The sequence below is a fragment of the Grus americana genome, chromosome 18, assembly GCF_028858705.1.
Source record: "Grus americana isolate bGruAme1 chromosome 18, bGruAme1.mat, whole genome shotgun sequence".
NCBI classification, from domain to species: domain Eukaryota; kingdom Metazoa; phylum Chordata; class Aves; order Gruiformes; family Gruidae; genus Grus; species Grus americana.
Genome location: NC_072869.1, coordinates 4487298 through 4509156, shown reverse-complemented (window position 1 = coordinate 4509156; position 21859 = coordinate 4487298). Strand labels below are relative to the sequence as shown.

At 47.7% G+C, this 21859-nt stretch overlaps 1 protein-coding gene across 4 annotated transcripts in view; it reads left to right on the top strand.

Annotated features, from left to right (window-relative positions):
* Nucleotides 1-486: 486 nt before the first annotated feature.
* Nucleotides 487-21859, top strand: part of RHBDL3 (rhomboid like 3) — a 71621-nt gene continuing 50248 nt past the window's right edge. For 2 of the 4 annotated variants that reach the window (XM_054846930.1, XM_054846928.1), the window contains exons 1-2: nucleotides 5378-5503; nucleotides 9084-9107. In XM_054846930.1, coding sequence (XP_054702905.1) covers nucleotides 5384-5503; nucleotides 9084-9107 — 144 coding nt within the window. In that variant the 5' untranslated portion in view covers nucleotides 5378-5383. Of the gene's footprint in view, nucleotides 657-1120; nucleotides 1281-5374; nucleotides 5504-8554; nucleotides 8768-9083; nucleotides 9108-21859 lie in introns of those variants that run through there. The other 2 variants (XM_054846931.1, XM_054846929.1) reach the window with 2 other exon arrangements.

The following is a 21859-nucleotide window of genomic DNA, read 5'->3' as shown; positions in this document are numbered from 1 at the left end:
ATGGGCCACGAGCGCAGCAATGCCTCAGTGGCTGCATGTGCTGGGTGTGCAGGGGGAAACGCTGGCTCTGGTGAGCTGGTGTGGACCTTTCACGCATCAGACAACCATCGAGTGCTTTGCGGGCTTGGCTAATAGCATTGCTTTCCGTAAAGGGCTGCTGTTAGGGCTGTAAGATTGCTACCACTTTAGGAAAATGTCTTCATTATTGGGTGAATGTTTCCACGTTAATTAAACATGCTTTATGCTGGTCACCCAAGCGCGAGAAGGGACGCGTTTCTATGGAAACACGCAGATAGCACGGTGGGAGGCGGGTCGGTGGGTCCGGGCCGGCCTGATGAGCCGTCGCCAGGGGGCGCGCTGCCGCCGAGCTGACAGGGCAGCAGCTCAGCCCGGAGCCGGAGGGACCGGTGGGCACCGGCTTCGCTGGGTGAAACGGCTCCGTCAGCTCAGCCAGCGCTCGGAGACCGGCGGGGGAGAGCCGCGGTGGGCTCCCTGGGCTGTCCCACACGCCCGCGGCCTGACCGCCCCTGAGGAAAACGCCTGTCCAGCCGGCAGCGCTGAGGCGGCTCGCGCCGCGGGGGAGGGAAACGTCCCTGCTCTGAAGTGAGGCGCTGTCCTCCCTCACGGCGAGGCCTCCTGGGGCTGCCAGCGTGCAGGTAAAGGACAGAGTAGATCACTACGTACTTTTGTAAAGCCAGGCCTTCTCCATTGGTTTAGGGAGAGGAATTTGCTTAGATTGAACGCTGGGAACAGAACACAAGTCCTGGTATCTACCTCTGCTGCCGCTCCATTTGGGCGGGTGGCTGCTGTTCTCTGTGAAACCCGTGTAGCTCTGCCAACTGGGTAAGAGTTACAATGTTTGCTGTATCACGGGCCAAGACCTCCTGGATCCTGTGAGGATTATAGTCATTGTGAGGGGAAAGTATTCTACTCATGGAGCCCATAAAGAAGAAAGTCCAAAAAGTTGAGCTATTGCTGTTGTGTGCTGCTTGGTGGGGAAAAGGAGCAGCAGCCCAGTCAACTCTCTGCTCACTGGCACCCTCTTAGCAGTGATTTGTTTTCTTTCCTCTGATCCTGTCTGTTTCCTAACAACTTCTTTCATTGTATTTTCCAAAACCAGACTCCATCTCCTCTTCCTGTTCAGTCTGATGTGGGAATCACCTGGCCATTGAGTAAAGTCACCAAGAGGACAAAGATCTTGATTCATCTTCCTTGGAGACACATCCTTCGCCCCTCAGCTTTGACCTCCTGTCTGAAAGCTTGTCAGTTCAGGATTAATTGTAAGCATGACTTGATTTTATGTTGGAAATTAACCTTGAGTTACTAATTGGTCTCCATTTCAAACAATTCTTTTAATTTGGAATGAACTTGCTAATGTGTGCTGTGATCCTATGAGGTGATAGTTTAAAAGGAGCAGAGACACATCTTAAAAACTGTAGGCCTGACCTGATTGGAGAGCTCCCTCTTAAGACAACCACCCAAAAAAAGGATTAATGGTGGATTTAATTATTCCCCCAGCTATAACAAAAAGACAATCAGAACCACCTGCAGCCAATAACAGCTACTGGGGCAGAAGAGAGCTGCAGGTGAAAAGACTAGAGTCTATTTTTTCAGTTCTGGACCTGAAAAAGTTCTAAGTATAACAAGGGGAATAAGGAGAGTCAAGATGATAGTCTTTCAACACGAGTTAGAAATCAGAGAAGAGATTGGACCTGATTTTTTTCCCCCAGGAGGGAAAGTATCCATGAATGAGGGAGAAGCCAAAAGGCAGCACATACAGTCTAATTCATAGTGATCCTAAAAGGTGAACTCTGTTGTCCCAGACACAAGGAGTATCACTGATACTGAAAAAGCCCTTTGCTACTGTTACCTTTTGGACACAGTTTAAACCCTGGTCTCATACCATCTGTGGTCCTTAAAGATTTTTTGCCATTTTCATGAATCTGAAGGGGTTAATCCGACTGGTCTGATCCAGTCCCAACTTTGTATGTGCTATCTAAATTCTTGCTAAGGTTGTATTTGGGTGCAGTAGCTTTGGCTTCTGATCCAAAATACTGTATTTTTCTTCAGAGTTTGCCTTCCAGGGCTGGCCAAGCTCCGGTGCAGTAACCAAGGTTGGTAGGTTGCTCCATTTGGTTCCAATTGTGAGAGCTGGGCAGTTTTGTAAAAGCCCTTTGGGGCTACTTTGGATGGAAAAAGGACCCGTGAACAAACTGTTTTGATTTGCTCCAGGAGGCTTAGATAACAGATGTTGGCTGGGTCCCTACTTTGAGGGCTTTTTATTGCATATTCATGACCTGACCTTTCTAGCCACTCCCAATGCAGGAAGGACATATATCTACATTGTGTTTGCAGTATTAGGAATCGAAAAGGTTACCTACATGACTGAATGTGAAAATGAGTTGAAGTTTATTATCTCAAGTTCTTTCTGTCTAAGTTTCTTCTGAAGCCCTTCTGTGTTCTGTCTGCATCTGCTCTGCAGTGGCCCACAGTTCCCTAGTTTCTCTAGCAATTACTGTTTTTCAAGGTAGAGTCACCAGGGTATGCAGTGGGGAGAAACGACAGTCTAAATTAAGAGACTCTTACAGACTTGGAAGATGATAATTTGTCTGTAACAAAACTCCTCGTTAGAATACTGTTAATTTCCTTTCCGTGACAATTATAGCACAGCACTAGCTCATATGTGCAATGTGCAGAGATATTTCCCTGAAAAAAATCTATCATTACTACTAGTGAAAAACATTCTTTAGAGAAGAAAAATGAACTTGTAATTTTGCAGCAGTTTTCCAGTTTAGTGGGAGTTTGATGTTAAGGTAAGGTTTTGGGGGTTCTCCCTGTTGTTTATTGCATTTATGTTAGACTTCATGGTTAGCATTTTCCTGCCAGCATCTGGAATTAGAGGCGATACAGAGCTCCTGAGATGGCAGTCTCCAGCTGTGTGGAACCTGTTACCCCTGAAATTCAGCTCATTATTCTCTTTTTACTTTAAAAACTCGCCTCCCTCCTCCCTATAGACATCTTTAAATGATTGCTGTTTCTTTCTGTTGGCATAGCATATTTTTGCTTATCCATCTGTTTTGAAGTTTTGATGAGGCTTAGTTTTTTAATCAAAAAGAGATTGTTTTTATAATAGCTGTTTAGTGCCTGGAATATTTTGGCAGGGATGGTGGTATATGAGTAAAGTGGGTTAGTGCTTCTCAAAAGTGCTGGCTTTGGTAGCCTGTTCTTAGGCTTTGGGAGAGCAGGCTGGACAGGCTCTAGACAAGCAAGAAGTGGATGCTGTGCTGAAGGCATCACCTTTAAACCTGAAGAAGGTCTGCTCTGTTTAACTGATGATGACAGTTTTGGTCATTAAGGGGAGAGAAGCCCTCTTGTTCATCAGTTGCACTGGAGAGCCCTGAAGAGCTTTTATTTTGTCATTTTCCCACCTGAATCCCGAGGTAGAAAAGTTCTGCTCTTTGGGTCCAAAGGTCCTGGATTTACTTCTTGCACTTGCTTTAAAAGTTTAGCTAAAATCTTCAAAATACTGGAAGGGTCATTTCTTTAAAAATATCTTTTTGATAGGATTGGGATCAGCTGGGCTCAGAACCATGAACAGAGGGAAGTTTTTTACCTTAGCACTCCTTGAAGATTATAGATTCCTTTCTAATGTTTGTTCAGGATGGGTACAGGACAAGGTTATCATCTTGACTTTTTCATTTGTTCCCCAAATATGGATCATTTGCAGGATTGAGGTCTCCTGCTGGTTTTGCCAAGGGATCAGATCAGGTGATAGAGGAGATCATTCCCTTTACTTGACCTTGCCCAGCTATGTGGGATGATATTTTAGCCCTTGGCCCTGACCTTAAATTAGTGTCAGCCATGTAGGATGCTGAGAGGTGGAAATTTACTGTTCTTTGTAGGCAGGTATAGCTCATGTGGGTACATGGAAAGAAGTTAGCACCATTCCCCTTTTCCTGCAGAAAAATCTTTTGGTAGCTAAGAAGCTAGGACCCAGTGGCTAAGAGCATGGGTTTGTGTGGTTTCCCATCACTGCGTAAAGTAAATTTGATCCAGATCAAAAGTAATACAGAGTATGAAGTTCATGATAGTTGTGGATGGGAGAGACAGTCTCTGCTGTATGGAAGATCCCATTCCTGCTCCAGAGGTATTCTGTCTGGGGTATTTTTGTTGTTTGGGTTTTTTTTTTTTTAAATAAATTTGTAGGAAAAAGAGGGACTTCTAGCTTGGCTCTGTCCTTGTGGCTCAGGTGTGTCTGATCTGGTATTTGAGTTCTTGCATCAAGAAAATGTGGCCTGCAAGGCTAGACCCTCTCTGCTCTGAGTCTGGGCTCTGTCGAGCTTTGGCTGTCAGTGCAGCAGAAAGCAGAGGCACTGGAACCCTGTGGATCAGCCTGGCTCTGCTTGCCCTTCCCCCTTGCCAACCTGCTATTTCTGTACTTGAGTGGAAGAAGCTAAAACTGCTGGATTTTTGCCTTAAGTCAAGGCATTCCTCAAGTTCCTAATCTAGGCTCCAGATGGTTAAAATACCCATCTTAACATACAGGAACAAATAATTATGGTAAAGAATTTAAAACCTCGCACCAGCCCCGAATTGTGAGACTCTCCGGGACAGAGAAGTTAGCTTCACAAAGCCCAAATAACCCGGTACGTCTTGCCAGCTGCCCGCACTTGCTCAGCGAGACCAAGAGCGTCAGGACCCCAACGGCAGGCACCTGAGAGCGGGGTCGGAGGGGGCGAGGGCAGGAAGAAAGGGCTGAGACCTGTCCGGTTCCGCTCGGCTGTGCCCTGCGCAGGGGCTGCCCGGTACGGGCTCCCCGGTACCGGCCGCACCTCGGCGCGTCGCTCCGGGGGGGAGGCGGTGCCCGGGCGGGCCGCGCCGCCTCCCCCGGCCGCTGGCAGGGGCGACCCGGGGCTCTTCCCCAGTCTTCGTCGCCGCCACCCAGCCCGCATCCTCGGACGTGCTGCAGCTTCGGGCGCTGCCTCCGAGAGTCCCCCCGAGGACGCGCAGCTCCCCCGCGCCGGGAAGGGCAGGCCTCCCCCTGGGCCGGCATGGCTCGGGGGAGGCGCCGGCCGTGCCCCGGGCTGGGGGCACCGCCCGGCCGCAGGGGCGGGCAGCGGGAGGAGGCGAGCTGTCCGAGCCGGCGCGGGGAGGGGTCACCTGCCCCGTCCGGAGCCGGCCGCCGGGATGCCGCCCGCCAGCGCTGCCCGCGCTAATTGGATGTTCCCTGGATGGAGGATTTCCTCCCCTCCCGGCTGCGGGAGTCATGAAGGCAGGCTCGGCTGCGCTTGAAAGTTTGCCAAGCAGCAGCTAGGTTTAATTTCTTTAAGGATCTGGGGAGAGGGGCGGGGGAGCGGGGGCTGGAGGGGGACCGCTTCCAAGCATGGGAGACAGGCTGCCGGAGCCTCACGCCAGCTCTTCCCCTGCTGTGGCTGCCAGCTCAGAGGCGGAAGAAATCGAGGTGCTGGACTCCGAGGATGTCCTACCTATGGCCGCAGAGGATGTAAGTTTCCTTTGCTCGGTGTCTTCCCCCCTTTCCCCCGGGCCGGGTTAATCGGCTCAAGCTATTTATAGATGAAGTCCGGGATAGGGGGAGGAATGGGGCCGGTGACCCTCTGGGGCGAGGGAAAGCCGCCGTCCCCGCCGCCCTCCCGCCGCTCTGCGCGCCCCTCGCCGCCGGGTGTCTGCGGGTTCCGGCAGCCGCCGGGGCCGCCTGCGTCCCCGGGGCCGCAGCTCCCTTCTCCATCCTGCCCCATCCCGGAAAGCCTCGGCGGCAGCGGCCCGGACAGGCTGCCGGTCCGCTCGGTGTCCGCACCCGGAGCCGCGCCGCCGGGAGATGCTGGCTCACAGCGAGCTGCGGCTGGCCGGGCAGGGGCGGTGGGGCTGCGCGTAGAGGCGGCTCGAGAGGCTGGAGAGGGGCTGACGCCTTGGCTTGAGGGGCTTCTGGGGACAGAGAGCTTTTCCAGAGTCCTAGCCACTCGGAGGGTGACAGATATGAAACGCTCCCGCCCTCGGGAGCTTGTTCCCTCTTCCAGCCCCCGAGCAACAAACAGCCGAGGAAGTTTTTTCCCCGGCTCGGCAGGGCTAATAGCTTCTCTCCACCCTCTGAGCTCTGATTGCACCTGAGGGTGGGATAACTTGGCACCGGGTCTCTTCCTCTGCTCATCCAGCCTAGAAGGACACCAAGTGGTTCTGCGTGCTTTGAATCTGCTCCTGCCAGGCTGAGCAGCAAAGCCTGCAGAGCTGAGGTGATAGTTCTGCATCTACCGGTGCTGGAGGCAGGAGCTTGCTGTGCACCTGTCTGGGAGGGAATGAATGTGAACAGATCCTGCATTCCTGATGCATCCCAGGGCTGCTCGCAGCTCTTCTTCCCAGCAAACTCTGCTGGGATGAGGACTGTGCAAAGCGCTCAGTCTGCAGAGGTAAGGGCAGGCTCTGTTCCTGCCTATGAAGGGATGAAGCGGTGATACTAAATGTCTTTCTGAAGTGGGCTCTGTCTGGGGTCTTGCATGGCATGACAGAGACGCTTGTGAGCTAAGCCTCCAGCAATGGCACATCCCCTTTCCCCTCTAATTTTATGATATTGCTGGAAGAACCCGCCTGGGGCTGCTTAGGGGCAGTGCCTACTCCTCATCCCCTAGCCCTTCCATAGGAGTCACTCAGAATTTGGTTGCTGTTGGATTTTCCTCCCAGAGGGCAGCGGAGGAAGTGCAGTTGCCTGGTAGAGCTGCATTCCCCAGGCTGTATTCCTGAGCGCTGTACAGTCAGGAGGGAACGTGTGATGCAGTTTGACCTCTGCTGCAACACTGCCAGACAGTCCTAAGAGTAGTGTGCCTGACCCAGGGGCATGTGTGGCTTTCACTCAGAAAGGGTGGCTTTCCAGGAGCTTTCACAGCCCAGGTTGCCAAATCCCTGTGCTTGTTTACCTCAAACTGTGACCTTTTCTCCCCTGGCAAATTTTGTGCTTGTCTGGATGGTCTACAAGAAAGATTTCCTATTGTGATGCACATGGGCCTCTTGGAGTTACTCCAGCTTCTACACGAATGCAGCCATTAGCAATTCAATCCTGCCAGGGGCCCAGGAGACACTGAAGTGCTGAGTGCCTGGCAGAATTGGGCTCCTGAGACAAGAGAGGGACCATGAGCTTTCCTTGGTGAAATCTAGATTCTCATCCTAGTTCTGCTACTGACTTGCTGCTTGACCTTGAGGTAAGACAGCTTGGGTCTGATCCAGCTTGCAGTGTCTCGCCATTACTTACACTGGGATCTGCATTGTTATTTGACTCTGATACCTTGTTTTCTGCAATCAACAAAACGGAGCTAAAGCCTGCAGTTGCATTAGTTATGGGAAGCTGCTGAGACCTGGCAATAGATGATGTGACAGAAGCCTGAGTTATCGTATATCATCTGCAAGTCAGAAGAGCAGGAAGTGGTGTAAATGCCTTCCTCCTCCACAGCCAAGATTTCCTGCTGAAACAAGCAGGCTACAGAGCATCATCTCTGCAAATTCGAACCGCTCTGTGCTAGGAGTGTGCCCCCCTGAGACCTAACTGGGGGTTGATTTTCTGTTGTTACTACATTTGAAAGCTTGATGTAAGCTCTCTGGCTTGGCCAGCAAGAACTGACACAAGGTCAGTTCTTTATGTGTTACTAACCACAAAAATATTATGTAGTGGAGGTTTGGCTGTCACAGCCTTGACAGTGTATAACAGCTCAGCTGTGATGTCATTGCAGCTCTCAGAGCAGCGTTCCACAATGCCAGGATTCAGGCAGTCCCAAAATGTTCTCTTTAAAGTGCTGGGCTGATTTATGATGATAAATGGGAGTTTATAAATGGATAGAGGCATGGGGAGGAGGGGAGCCAACAACTTAACTCATTAAATGGAATTCAGTGGCCTGATATCCCACTGTCTCTCCAGTCAATTCTGCTTTAAGTCTGCCTACCATGTGAAAGGAAATGTTCTTCCAGGACTAGATAAGACTCTCACCAGAGCTCTGCTTTGCATATAGCGCAGTGAGGAGATTTGCTTCTATGAGTCTGATGTTTGTTATTTTACTAATTTTGCTTTTCTGGGAAGGTGAATGAGGCAGAAACAAAGCGTGCTGAACAGCGCTTCAGATAGGAGAGCTGGAAATGTGCAAGGTTTTCTCTGGGGACCCCAAGACAGTGGGTGCCCCACTGTTGCCCCATGGAAGTTGCTCTCAACTGACCCCTCAATCTAGGAGAGATGAGAGCGCACCTCAAACAATTTATTAGGCATTTCCTCTATTTCATGGGACAGTGAGGCAGCAAGCCTGGAGCAGGGAGTTGGCTTTACATCAGTCTTTGTAGAAAGCATAAATCAGAGCCAGTTGCCAGCTTGTTTCTTCTGTTCCCAAGTGACAAAGACTTTTGAACTGTTCACATGGTCATCTGTGTTGAAGTGGAGCTTCCTCCTATACAGAGCTTTTAAGGCAGAACTGCTAAACAAAAGTCATGGGGTATATCCTTGTAATGTGCTCTCTCCAGCCTTCTCCCCTTCCACCTTGTGCAAGATAAATTATCTGTTTTTCAGGTGTGGACATGTGAGGCTTAAAGAACTGATGAGTTATCAAAGACCTTGTAGCAAGTCCCAGCTGGAGTTAGGAGCAGGCAGCAGACAAGGCTCTGAAAACCCGACAAGGTGGTCTGTGGGTCAGTGTTGGGCCACAGGACCTCAGAAAGTGATCTGAAAAAACCCTGCTAATTCTTCCCTCCCCTCAATACACACCAAGGTTTCTTGATCCCTGTGAGTAAAAAAGCCTTTTATTCCTTGCTTGCCTGCAAGTAGACAAAGTGGGAGAAAACAGAATTAACACATGAATGTTCTGAGTTCATCCTAATTTGGATTTGTAAATGAAAACTGTCCTCCCTGTGGTTGGTAGATTCCCCCTGCCTCCTCCCCCCGGAAGGGTAGGTGATTCTGGGATGAAGAAGGATGTTGGAAATGGCACTAAATCATTTGGTTATTTCTCTGTTATAGTGCTACAGTTTACTGCATGTTAATGTCGCTGGTCTTAAAACTTCTTTCTCTTCTTTTTCCTCCTGTATGCATTGCCTCTCAGCACTGGAAAGCCCTATTTGATCAGGTATGTGAACAACTGATATATTGTCTCTGTCTTGCGAGCAAAGAGTCTAACCTCCAGTTAATTTCCTCTGTACTAGATTTTCTGAGCATTTAAAACGCAGCCTAGGAGTAACGTGCTCCATGCTCCCAGTTCCCAGGATGCTGGTGTGCGAGTCGTAATTATCACTACTGCTTTGGGCCTTTCTCTCAGTTTCTCTTCAAGAGCAGCCAGGGACAGAAGCGGGCCCAGCCTGGCCATCCCTCCTAGCACAAGTCTGAGCCAAGGTGCTGGAGCTGGTGCTCTGTGTGCTGCCAGTTGCGCTGTCCTTGCTCTGTGGATTAAAGGATCTTCTTTGAGGCAGGCAAACTAGGACCTGTGAAACCAGCACTGTATTCTTTGAAATGGCTCCCCAGCTGCTAAACTGATTTCTGTGGGGTTACATCCTCTAGGGGAGGACCTCCTGCTTTAAACTTGCACAGAATTAGCAAAGTATCTGTTTCTGTACCAAAGACTATGGTTGTATCAGGTAAATGCTTTGGGTCAGATCTGGCTGAAATCAGGACAGCTCTGTAGAGCTTTGAGTTATAGCTGCTGAGAATTTGGGTTATAGATTTTAGTTTGTAAATTATACTTTTAGCTGCTTTAACTGACATGTTTGCTTTGTGGTATTCCTTCCATCTGTCAGGTTGAAACGTGAAGCACCTACAAACTGAAGGATTTTTCTAGGGTTGACTTGCTTTTAAACTGCAGCACTCTCTTGATGTCATAAACTTTGTGCTGGTGTGTGTGTGTGTAAATGTCACCTTCTGTAAGGGAGCTTACTCTGATGCTGGCATCGTCCTGGCAATACTAAAGTTCAAATGGGATTTCGTCCCTGCTTTATGAGGTGATAATCTTGCTTCTGTGTCTGGCTGAACTACAAAGCCAAAAGCTGTGGTGCACTCTCTGCAAAAGGATGTCCTTGGTACCCCGGGGGTCCCGTTATCATTCAGCTAATAACTGGACTGCCTGTTCTGATGAGTGCTTATTTATACCCAGTTAGCCATGACCGACTGCTAATCCACGTGTCTGGGCTGCAGTACACTTGTTGTTGTACAGTCAAGCAAGCTGGCAGTTGGGAATTAGATTACTATAATTGTTAATCACACCTAAATTGTGTGGTGTATTTGAATTTGCTGGGTCTTGTAGGGTATGCTGCCACTCAAAAGGTGGATGCAATATAAATTGCTTGTGGTTTGGGCTGAATGCTTGTTTCAGCCACTTTAAATTCTCCCCCGTCTCAAATGTTGGCCTTAATTTAGAGTCTGATTCTACAAGCATCCTTTGAAGTCATTGAGTCCTTGTGGGATGGGGCTCTTGGCTGGTAGTACCTCGGGCTCAAAGAGAGGAATCTGTAATTTCCCACTGGAGTTGCTTGAATAGTAAATGGGTGGGGGGGGTGTTTCTTTTTTTTTTCTTTTTAAGGGACGGGAGAGTTTGTTGGATTTACAGAACATTACCCCAGTGACAAGGGAATGGGCTGTAAAGACAGACCTTTAATAATTAGCTATGTTTCAATTAGGGCTGCAGCTGAAATTTAAGCCTTGTCTGTAAGGCTTTATTATCAAACAGAATGCAACCTGTGACAACTACTCGTAAGTCCTGAATAAATCAATAATGTCCTTGTTGCCTGTGGGCAAAGCCAGGGAAGCTGACGTCTTCCTTGAGCGTTATATCAGCAATGCAATTAGCCCTGTAGTGAATTGCAAGATGCTGTTTTGTCAGGGAACAAGGTTGCTATTCCCAGCAGCTCTGTGCTGGTAGGAGAGAGGAGCATTTTGTTTAGCTCTGATTGGTGTCCATGTGAAGCATGAGGACAGTCTTAGAGGAAGCCTGTGTGTTGAAACTTGGAACAGTTGCAGCTCTCCCTGGGTGATATGACCTGACCTGATGTGTGCTTAGAGTGGAAACGGGTGGCTGAAGATTCACGTGCCCTGTGCGTTTGTGACTCATGGGCTGGGACTGAAGTTTGATAGCCACCCTCTCAGCTGAGATACATGGGCCTCTGCATTCACCATCCCAGGAGAGCAGCAGAGCAAGAGAACGCTCTGGAGAAAGTGTTGCAGCAGTTGGGAATTCACAGGCCAGGATTCTGCAAGTCTCTTGTTTCTGGGGTGATGGAGTATGACAGCTAACAGTGCAAGAGAGGGGTCAGCACTTCCCCCCCGCCTTTGAGGAGGGTAAGGAAATTATTATTAATGTGGGGGTTTTTTTCCCCACAGGGAGATTTTTTTAAAAAATACTTTTATTTAGGTTTACATATAAAAAACCAGGTTTCTATTTAGACATAGAAAATTAAATGCTTTGGGTTTTTTTAATGACCCCCCCTCCAACATCTTAAATCAAAAATTCAAAACTTCTTGATGAAAATTACTGCTCAGCCATAAAGCAGTGCTTTTTGCTTGTTTATTTTGGGGGAGAGGAGTGACTGACAGTGCTTTCTGGAGGAATTTTTTGTTTTGATCCAGCTCTAATCTGTCACACTAGGAACTGTCAGTGACTCAAGCCAGTATCTCCAGCCCCTTGCAGATTGCTTCTTTTTCAGAAGTAAAAAAACTTAAGATTTGGCAAAAAGGCAGATCCAGAAGTGCTTCTGAGGCTTAGAGGTTCAAAGAAGCCCCTCTCAGGGCAAAATCCTGACTACACTGAAGCAAGTACCAAAATTCCTCCTGCGTTTAGTGGGGTCAACACTTCACCCAAGAGTTTGGGAGCAGACTGACTCGTGACTTTTCAGTGCTGCAGCCAGGCAGTTACAGTACAGCTGCTGCTTCACACTGTGCTTACGAGATGCGTTTTTTGTTATGAGGCCATGGCCCTCGGGCAGCTCTAACTCACTTTTATATGGGAACTTTTATAGAGATTCATACATTTATTTATTGTGCTCATAAACACCCTCCACCCCCACACACACATTAGCTCCGCATCTGCTGCCTTCTGCAGAGCCTGCACTGTCACTTCACGCTGTCTCCGTATGGAATCCAAGCTCTGAGCAGAGCAAGGCATTGCCTCTCTCCATCCCTCCACAATCACTTGGGGTTTTCTTCATTTATTCTTCACTGGCCAAACCTCCATTTTTTTTGTTAATCTGGTAAAGTTAAAAATGTGACAATCCCAGGAACACATCCTGACAGTTTCACAGTTCTCTGTGCTCATAAGATCCCTTGTTAATTGCCTTGCATGCAGACATGAGAGCATCTCATTGTCCTTGTTGAAGCCAAGTTGTGATGGTTAGAGAGTGAATCTGCAGATGAATCTACTGAGGGGCTGTTCCTGCTTTGCTATGTCCTTTCTAGGGCCCTGAGTGCCCTTCTTTGCCTCCATGTCCCCAGCACCCCTGCTTTAGAGATGACTGCAGCTAATCGGTATTATCCAGCCCTTGGCTGTGCTGGGTGAAAGGCACTATCTAGGAGGACGATGTTCGTTATTAGGACAGACCTGCCTTCTGAAGGTGGCTCTTAGCCTTGTTACATGCCAAAAGCTTGTATAGTCTTCTCTGTTTCCCCATCCCCGGGGCTGCTGAGATTTCAAGGGTGAATTAACATTATCAGCCCTCATCTTTGAGTTCTCACTTCTTCTCACCCGTACCCTTGTTTGTAGTCATGACAACAAACTTGTTTTAAATAGACACACACAAAACTCTCTAAAAGGACCCTCCTCACTGGCTCAGCACCTTGATCCTATTGCTTGTCAATCCAGGCGGTGTTTTTGTTGCAGCTGCTTTAGAAATCCTGGATTTCTTCCTGAGACTTGTATGTGGGTGTGATGGCAACAGATGAACAGAGTTTATGGGGAATGCAGAGAGATGCCAAGTTACCCAGTCTGTGTAGGCAGCTAATGGAAAACTTGAGCTCAGAAACAAGACTGTAGAGATATCCTGGACCAGACGTGCACTTGCCAGGAAGAGTTCAGTTGTTGACATTACCGGCAGTGGGTGCAGCTGAACCTGCTCAGCCATGGTCTCATAAAACATTAAAATATGCTTGAAAATATGCTGACTTGGCAGCCTTCTTAAATCCAGGGCTGGTTTCTGCACGACTGAAATTGCAGAGCAATCCATAAAATCAGGCCAGCAATGACCATGGTTGGTGGTAACTGAGAAAGTGAATTATTTTGAACTCAATGATTTTCTATTTGAACTGTGTCCCTTTTCTCCAGATAGCCTTTAACACAGGCAGGATGAGCTATTTCCCACACTGTAAAAGAAATTCCAGTTTGTTTACTGGAGCACAGTTGAGCTAAACATCACACTTCACTTTGAAAAGTTTCCCTGGCTGTTGTTGCTGGCTAACCCCTGCCAGCTATGACTGGAAGACCTTGCCAGGCAGGTCTTTTTGAGCTCTAGACAGTGGTTTGTGCCTGGAGATTTTACCACTTTCTTTGACAAATTGCTTGTGCCTTACTGCTGGTTTGTGTGGGTCACTGGGAGCAGGAGGAGCAGAAACTGGAGGATGAGGAATAGGAAACAATGGCAGTGAGAGGAGCAGTATAGGCAGGGGGGTTGAGCATGGGGTTGTATGTGACCTTCAGGTCCTTGTCTGAATTTTGGACTATCGCTGCCTTTTTAGATTAGTGTTTGTCAGGACATATGGCCACATTTAAGTGGAGTGGTGCTGCAAAGAGGAGGTTATAGGACTGGAATTAGGAAATAGTCATAGACTTGTTACTTGATTTCCTAACGTGAACTGGAGAATCAGAGGTGCTGGTGGGAAGACTGACCATGGTGATAACAGATTGGCATCCAGGCCCTAAAACCAGGGTCTGCCTTATCTGCTATATTAGATACTTCTGTGAGCATGACAAGAAATTTGCCCCCTTCTCCCCCTCTACCAAGCTGTGCATTGTAAATGGAAAAGACACTTTAAAAGCTACAAGAGTCTCTTGGCAATGCACAGAGGGGGTTCTGCATCTGCCCCATGCCTTGAAGTCTAATCTCATTTACAGTTGTCAGCGTGGGCTGCTGGAGGAGATGAAAGGCAGAGGACAAGGAGGGAGAATAGATTCGTCTCAAGCAGAGGGCACTGGGAGTGCACCTGCCTCTGCCCCGCTACCTTGAGGAGGGGCGGCAATAGCAGCTGGGCATGTGTCATCTGCTACTCTTTGAGGCACCCAGCCATGGAGCACACGATTAATGACTCAAGGGGCTGGGCTTTTGTGAGTGATAAAGCCCTGGGATTTAGGCAGGGCTCTCAGGCCTTTTTTTCTGAGCAACGCCATCACTTTACATTTCTCAAGTGGCGTTTTGGTCACAGGGAGATGCTGTCTGTGGCCACAATGCTTCCCTTTCTCCTCCCTCCCCAAACTGGGCTGACCTTTGTCATGCAGCATTAACCCTTTGACTCCTCCACTTTGGGTTATGGGGTTGGGAAAAGAAAGAGAGTCCCTTCAAATTCATTGCCCTGTGGACAGACTTGAAGGGAAGAATGGGCTGGTTAGAGAGGATCTGTTTTTGCTGAAGGAGATTGGTTTGCTGATGCTGTCTGTATTATCAATCCCTCGCTGCCTTCTGCCATAGGCTCTTTTGAATACAGCAGCCCCCAGGAAAGAGGGGAGAGGAATTTATCCTTCATTCAGTCAGGAAGGGAAACTGAGGCATTGAGCAGCAAATAGATGTCTGAGAGGCTACTCCCTCCGCAGGGTAATGACTTGTCTTTTACCATGCCTGGATTAGCCTGTGTCCGTCCCCAGTGTTGTTACAAGGGATGGCAATCTCCCAGCACTTCAAAGTTTATACCCAGATTTGGCTTTTAGCCACGAAACCCTGGAGTGATGGCTCAGCATGAAAAAGCTACCTGGAGGTCACTAATGATCTTTCTTCCTCTTGCAGGATGAACAGCAAAATTCCCCAAGTTCCTCCTTAATCTTCTAATACCTCTGTACACTGAACACCAGCCAGCCCTTAAGCTGGATGCAGGTTTCTGGGATTGTCTGTATTTACACCTTCCCTGCAGTATGAAAGGTTTGTGATCAGTTCCCTCATTTCCCTTTTCCCTGGCTATTTGGATACTCCTCTCTCCAATCCCACCAGTTTGTACACAGACTGTTAGCTTTGCCTAGTGCAAAAAGTTGGGATTAGAACCCACGAATACGAACCAGACATCGGCAGTGTAGCAAACACAGCAAAGCACGTGGAGGCTGAGTCAGTTTTACACAGCTCGTGAGTTACTGGCAGCTTGATGTCTCTAGATTTGTAAATGCCTCAGGAGGCTTCCTACTTGTTACACATTTGTGTACCTTCCACGTCTGAGCTGTCTGGAAGCCTGCATGTTAGAGTGCAGCGTCCGAGAGGGATGGCAAGCTGCATTCAAACCGTTGTGTATCTCTGCTGCCTCCTGATCTCAGCTGCAGTGAGAGGCTTTGCTAGTGTACACTCTGCCATTTCAGCTGAATGTGCGGGATGGTTTTTAGGCACATAGATCCTTGCTAATGTATTATTCTCAAATCCTGTCTTGCACATAGAAAATCACTGAAGCAATAAAAACATTTAAGCTTGCATGCTTAAAAAGAAAGGGGGGGGAAAAAGCTGTAAACAGAGTAGATTGATGCCGTTCTGCAAATCAGCTGGTGCATTGTGCTCTGTGGCTGCATGCTCTGTTATGACAGAGAAGGGGAAGAGATAATCTTGTCTCCAGAGGAAGAAACCAGCTGCTTAGCGAGTGGAAACAGTTTGGAGGTGCTTTTCTACACCATCATCGCTTATGCCTGTAACATATACAAGGGCTTTTAAAGTTACTCTCTACCAGACCTGGAAAGCAAGTGTTTCTCCTCTGCAGTGGCAAGTATAATGTTCCCTTTGTCTTCCGGTATTTGCAGTCAGTGCAAATGTACCAGGGCACGTTTGCAAATTAAATGCAGCAGTGGGCGTGTTTGAGTTTGACAGCAGCCAAGAAAACTGTGATCTCTTTCTGCCTCCTCACTAGGCTTTATACAATGTGTTGGTCTGAAATCAGTTGATACCAACACACCATGAGACAGAGTTGATGGGGTTCAGATGATGGGCTGTTTTCCTGCGTCGTTGTACATGCAGGCTGCTGAGGAAAGCTGATCTCTGAATGCTCTGGATTTTTATGTGATTCAAACTTTGTAGTGTTTGCCTTGTTCAGGCTGTAGCACTTGGGACAGTCACTTCTTTCCCTCTCCTCCTCCAGTCTCCTGAGTGGTGGTATCCCCCCTGATTCAGGTACTTGTGGTGACGCTGGGTATATTCTGTCACCAGAGATGATATGTATTGATGAAATGTGTAGTGAAAGTCCTGAATGTTTGTGATCACACAGAGTCTCCCTTGGACCTTGATTCTTTCAACTATAAAGCTAAAACCCCAGCACTAGTAAGACACAGAGAATGTATGTATTCTTAGTATATGTTCCTGTTGCTTAGGAACAGCTGTCTGCAGTGACCCTGTGATGCTAGTGAGAAGAATAATGGTGTATGAAACTGATGTTAAACAAGCAAGATCAATCTTATCCTTAGGAACGGTTCTTCATGTTCTTTGATACTTGACATACTCTGTAAGTAGTGTATACTCTGGAGTTTCCTGAGTTACATGAGAAAAAAAATAAACGAGGCTGTAGGAGACAGAGCTGTTTGTGACTATCATCAAACCTCTGGTCTCATGCACTTCTTCAGGGCAGTGTTCTCTGAGGAAGCATCTCTTTGCTTTTGTGATCCTTCAGGATTAGGTACCAGTGATGATGGAGACCCTGCTTTGTGTAGCATACTTGTTTGTGATGTATGATTGTAGTGGAAGTGCTTGTTGATGACAGCTTACAGCCAGTGAGACGTAGCCATGCTTACCTCTTGGCAGGGAAAAGATCAATATTATAAAAGGTGAAAAATGGAAAGGTTCACAAAATCTACCGGAGGACTTGATCCTGTGTGCTCTGACTTGGTCTAGCAAAGCAGTTGAAAACAAGTGTGAAAATTGTCCTGGACCCATTATATGTCTAACATCAACTGTATGTTTTGCTGGGGCTGGTACCAAAATGGTGTGTGCCCTAAAGGATTTGAAGAGCACATTGAGTTTTTAGTTCCGCCACTTGGCTCTGAAACAGAGCCAGGTGCTTGTTTCCCTCTGCTGGTTTCCTGCCACTCCTCTCACACGTTTACTTACCCTTATGATGAGAAATAACGGGAAGTGGGTCTTGAGCATCTTTCCTCACTGCAGGCAGTGGCCTCCATGGAAGGATGTTATTTTTTAGTTTGTTGTTTGCACTGGGGAGGAAAATGAAAGCGTTTATTGTGGTTCCTTCTTCCATTTGAGCTGCTTCCTCTTCCCTCAGCTACTCCCTCTTGGTCACTAATAGAGGAGTTGCTTTTGCACACAGCCTTGTTATCATTGGTTTTATGTCTCTGGATTGTTCTCCCCATCAGCAGGGAAGGCACAAACATTTTTCCTTCATGTGTCTTCTGACAATAGTATTTGGGTTTTGAAGAAATGTTTATTTTGCATTGGTTGGTGTGTTTAGGCAGCCCCTTTCGGGGAGACTGCTGTGAAGAGCATGGGAGATGGTCCTTCTGCTACTGTTTTTGGTGTGTGAGCTGTGCCTGGAGACCGTGGCTGGAGGAATAACTTCCAACTTAAATACAGTGTCTGAAGAATCTTTATAGAGCTGCATCACTGCTTTATCATGCTTTGACTTGCTAGCCCTGGGAACTGTTTGGGGATGTCTCTGCATATATGTATGCGTGCAGGATTGCTCTTGTGCCTTCAGCACGTTAAATATTCTGGTGTTGTCTCCTCTAGAAGCCTATAAAGTAGAGTGTATGTTGGCTTTTTTAGAGGATTCTCCAGTGTTTGGCATCTCCACAAGACGATTTTGCTCTTGCAATGCTTTTCAGTCAGTCTGTATCCCAGAGGCTGTAGTGTGCTGGCTTGCTTGTGTGCTCTTCACCTGATGGGAGTCTCCTACCTTCATTCATTGCCTTCTACAACATTTGGAGAGGCCAAAGCTACCTCTTGATATGAATGAGTGCAATGGTCAGTTTATCTACCTGTCAGGTATAGCAGGAAACAGCTTTTGTGGTGGAGAGAGCAGCAGCATAGCTTTGTAGGTATATGTGAGAGCTGAAGCTGACTGGGGTATAAATGCTGCACAGTCCCCTTCAACAAGACAGGTGCATAGGGTGACTTCTCCCAGGGTGGTGATAGCCAAAATATTTCACAAAGAATTACCATATGTGTCTGAAACAGCATCTTCCAGCCTTATTCCCTCTGTGGCCCATGAGCTGAGAGCTGCCATTGCTGCACTGATTTATGGTATCTTTTAGGGTTGGCACTGGTGGCTAAGAAGAGCTGGGGCAGAAAGTCATTTGCCAGCTGCTGATTTATGGCCCTAGGAAACAGTCCTGAAAAGCACAGTGAGAATTTTCTGGACCTTATGCGGTTCCAGCTGATTGGAAGCTCCAGGCTGTTATTTGACCATGTGGAGTAATAAAACTGTGAAAACTAATTAACTTTTGGGCCTACTGCAAAACAAACTAGCTCATGCAAAAAATTACTCCACACTTGCAAGCAACAGTGACTTTATGGACTTACAAGCCTGCATTTAATGACCAAGCATGCAGTATGATGCGCGAAGTATGTTCTTTTTGCTGACTTCTAAGACTGAACAGAGTATAACAAACTCTACCGATCACTGAATATCTGAATACCAGCTTGGGATAATGTTCTCTTTCATCCTTATTAATTATGTAGCTGATGTGTGGGTGGAGGTTTGACACACAGCTGCATTGGATGGTTTCTTGTAGTCTAAACCAGCCTGAATTATGCACACCCAACCCGAGCCAAAGCAGTTCATCCAAGGAAAGATGCTCTCCGCAGTGTGAGTGCTGAGTCTTTTGGAGGTCATTCTCTGCTCACTGTTCCCCATGAGGTGTAGCTGAATGAGCTCTTTCCCAGTGGGAACTCCAAGTTTTTTTCTGATGTTAGCATGCAAAGAGAGTCAGCCCTGCTCAGGACCTGCCTCCTGTGATGTGGATGCTCTGTGTGTGCCAGTTGTGATGGCGACATCAGAGAAGGGATGTTTCCGAGTGCCCTGGTATTGTGTTCCTTGCCAATGACAAGGGACTTACTGACATTGTATAGATGATCCAGCCTCTGTCATCCTACACCAGTTTGGAGGGAGGGAATGACTGGCCCTTCTTCCCATTTAATCAGATTACTAAGGTAACTCTCTGTCCCATCGCTCCTGCATTACTCAGTAGCCCTTAATACCGGATGTTTAACTGCCTATATTGTTAGTGTCAAAGCTGTGCCTGCTGGTTCCTGTTCTCCTTTGCTAGGGTCTATCAGTTTAGTTGGTGACAGAGCTTTGTGTAGAGCCTTTGCTCACTGGATTCTGATCGTTAACTCATCACCTCAAAGACCAGAGCTGGCCTTTTGCAGAACACGTGCTCTGGAGTAAGCTATGCAGTTGTTTGCTATGTTTGAGCTGCACAAGCTTGAGCTGCAGTTCCTCAGAAAGCTGTAGGGAGTGCATGGCATGTCTTCTCCCCCTGTCGAGAAGGGAAGGGAGGAAGGTTGAGTATTGTACCAGGTCCCTTTGCTGTTCCACTACACGGCTGTGGAATGAGGGAGCCTGATCTGGAACTACCTGCTGTGGGGGGGAACGCTGTGCTGGCCAGGTCTGTGCCCACACCTGGGTCACGCAGACAGACCGTCTCATATCTTGGTAAGATACTTGTCGTGACTGCCGATACAGGAGCAGGTATTTGGAATTTGAAAGAGGAACCATCTTAAAGGGAGGAAAACTGTGATATGAGGAGATTTTTAAAATACTTTATTTATTTTAAAGTCATCCCGTCCCTGTCCTCCCCCCTTTCTGATGGATGCACTTGAATTATGTTACTCAGTACCACAGTACCAGCTAGCATGGATCTATCCCAAGCTTTGGTTTTCTCCGCTAAGCTAAGTATTATTGCAGAGCTATTATTTGACCTAAAATAAGTGTGTGTGCATACTCACTACTATAGAATTCTACTTTTTCACGCATCAAATCAAGTCCCTGTGGATTTTCACCTCCCTCCCAGATCTGGCAGACAGTGACAAAGGGAGCTATTTTTAATGTGAAATGTTCTGTGTTTCAAGTCCAGAGTATAAAATGTATTTTTTCTCCTGACAAGTTTCATGGCTGATTGCTGTAAAACTCCTTGTCTTTAAAGGAAGAATAAAACTTCCTATAGGAAGGTCAAAAGTTCTGATTTTTGGGGCTATGGATCTCAGTTCCTTTGGGAAACTGAAAAACAGTGGCAATCACTGTCCTTGAATTAAAGAATTTACTGAGAAGGAGGAACAATCTAACAGAGGAGTCTAGCAAAGTCTGATGAGGTAGAGTGGTATCAAGAGACCCAGTTCCCTTCCAGGAGGGGAGATGATGGTCACTGGATTAGGAATCATTTGCCTGAAACAATATTTCTGGAAACCAAAGAGATCAGCATCACTGGCAGAATGGTGCTTACGCACCTTTCATCATGTTGCTGTCACTACAGTTCTGTCATCCCACTGGAGTCACTGCTCCATCTGTCCTCTTGAAAGGCTGGCATGTATTGTCCAGGAGAGAAGATGAATTTCTGGTCTGAGTGTTCTCCCTGCCCAGAAGAAACTGGTATAGAAAAAGTTTCGTCCTCTCCCACTGTATGCGCTCTTCTGTGCCTGAGCCCAGTCTGATGGGTCAAAGGGGAGGTCGCCTTCCAGAGCAGGTCCATCCTTCTGTGCTGACTGTCCGGCGCTGGTGATGTTGGGGATAGCAAGTTGTTACCACCAACATGCAGATGCTTGTCTAAGCAATAAGAGCTGAGACCACTGGCTTCTTTTTGCCCTAAAGGGAGGAGAAGGGAGAGAGGCAGAGCAGATCTCACCGTACAGGAAGGCTTGAGAATGCAGCATGCTCAGTTCTGCAAGGTAGCTTTAGGTCTGGACTTTAGGCTAGGCAGTAGAGTGGATCCCTTGGGTGTGACAGGAGCAAGGTTCCCTAGTCAGCACTGAACCCCATCCCTCTAGCACTGGTGGAGCTGCTTCAGTGCAAACCCCAGCTCAGCTTTCTTTTGGCTTCCAATGCTGAAGGGGCCATTCGTGACAATCTAAGTGGTCTCTCTGCTGGTGGCCCCTAGAGCTGGGACAGCCCTCACCTGCCCTGCTGCAGCCTTAGTAAGCACAGAGTGGCAGCTAATGAAACGCAAGGTAAGCCCTGCAATTGTATAGGCAGAATTTTTTCTTGCTGAATAAATTTCCATCCTGGTTACCAACCAGGCAGCACCCTGCAGACATAGCCTCGGTCTTTGCTGTAAGGACCGTCTAACGCAGCCCATCAGTTACAGTGTCCTGGCACCTGATAAGGCTCAATAGGACAGCCAAGCTCTGAGCCCAGCAGACCACTGACAGTACTGCCCTGCAGTGCGCTCCTCTCTTTTCTGCATGATGCACCAGGGGAGCAGCACTTGTCTCCTTGGGCTAGCTAGATCATTGGTGTTTCTGCCTGGCCTTCATGTCACTGGTGTTGCTCACCAGATATGTCACTAAGAAGCAGCAGAGAGAGACCCAATGGCTCAGATCTGATTAACCTCTACAACTTTATCCTGTGTCTTAATTGGATTAGCTGCAGGGGGGTGGTTTCGCTGCTGTTCCTGATTTGGTTTGGTTTTTGTTTGTTTGTTGATTTTTTGTTTTTTTTCTTGAACATGTACTTATCACTGTGGCATCTGATGCAAAGAACAAGAGTAGCAAGACCTGTGAATAAACA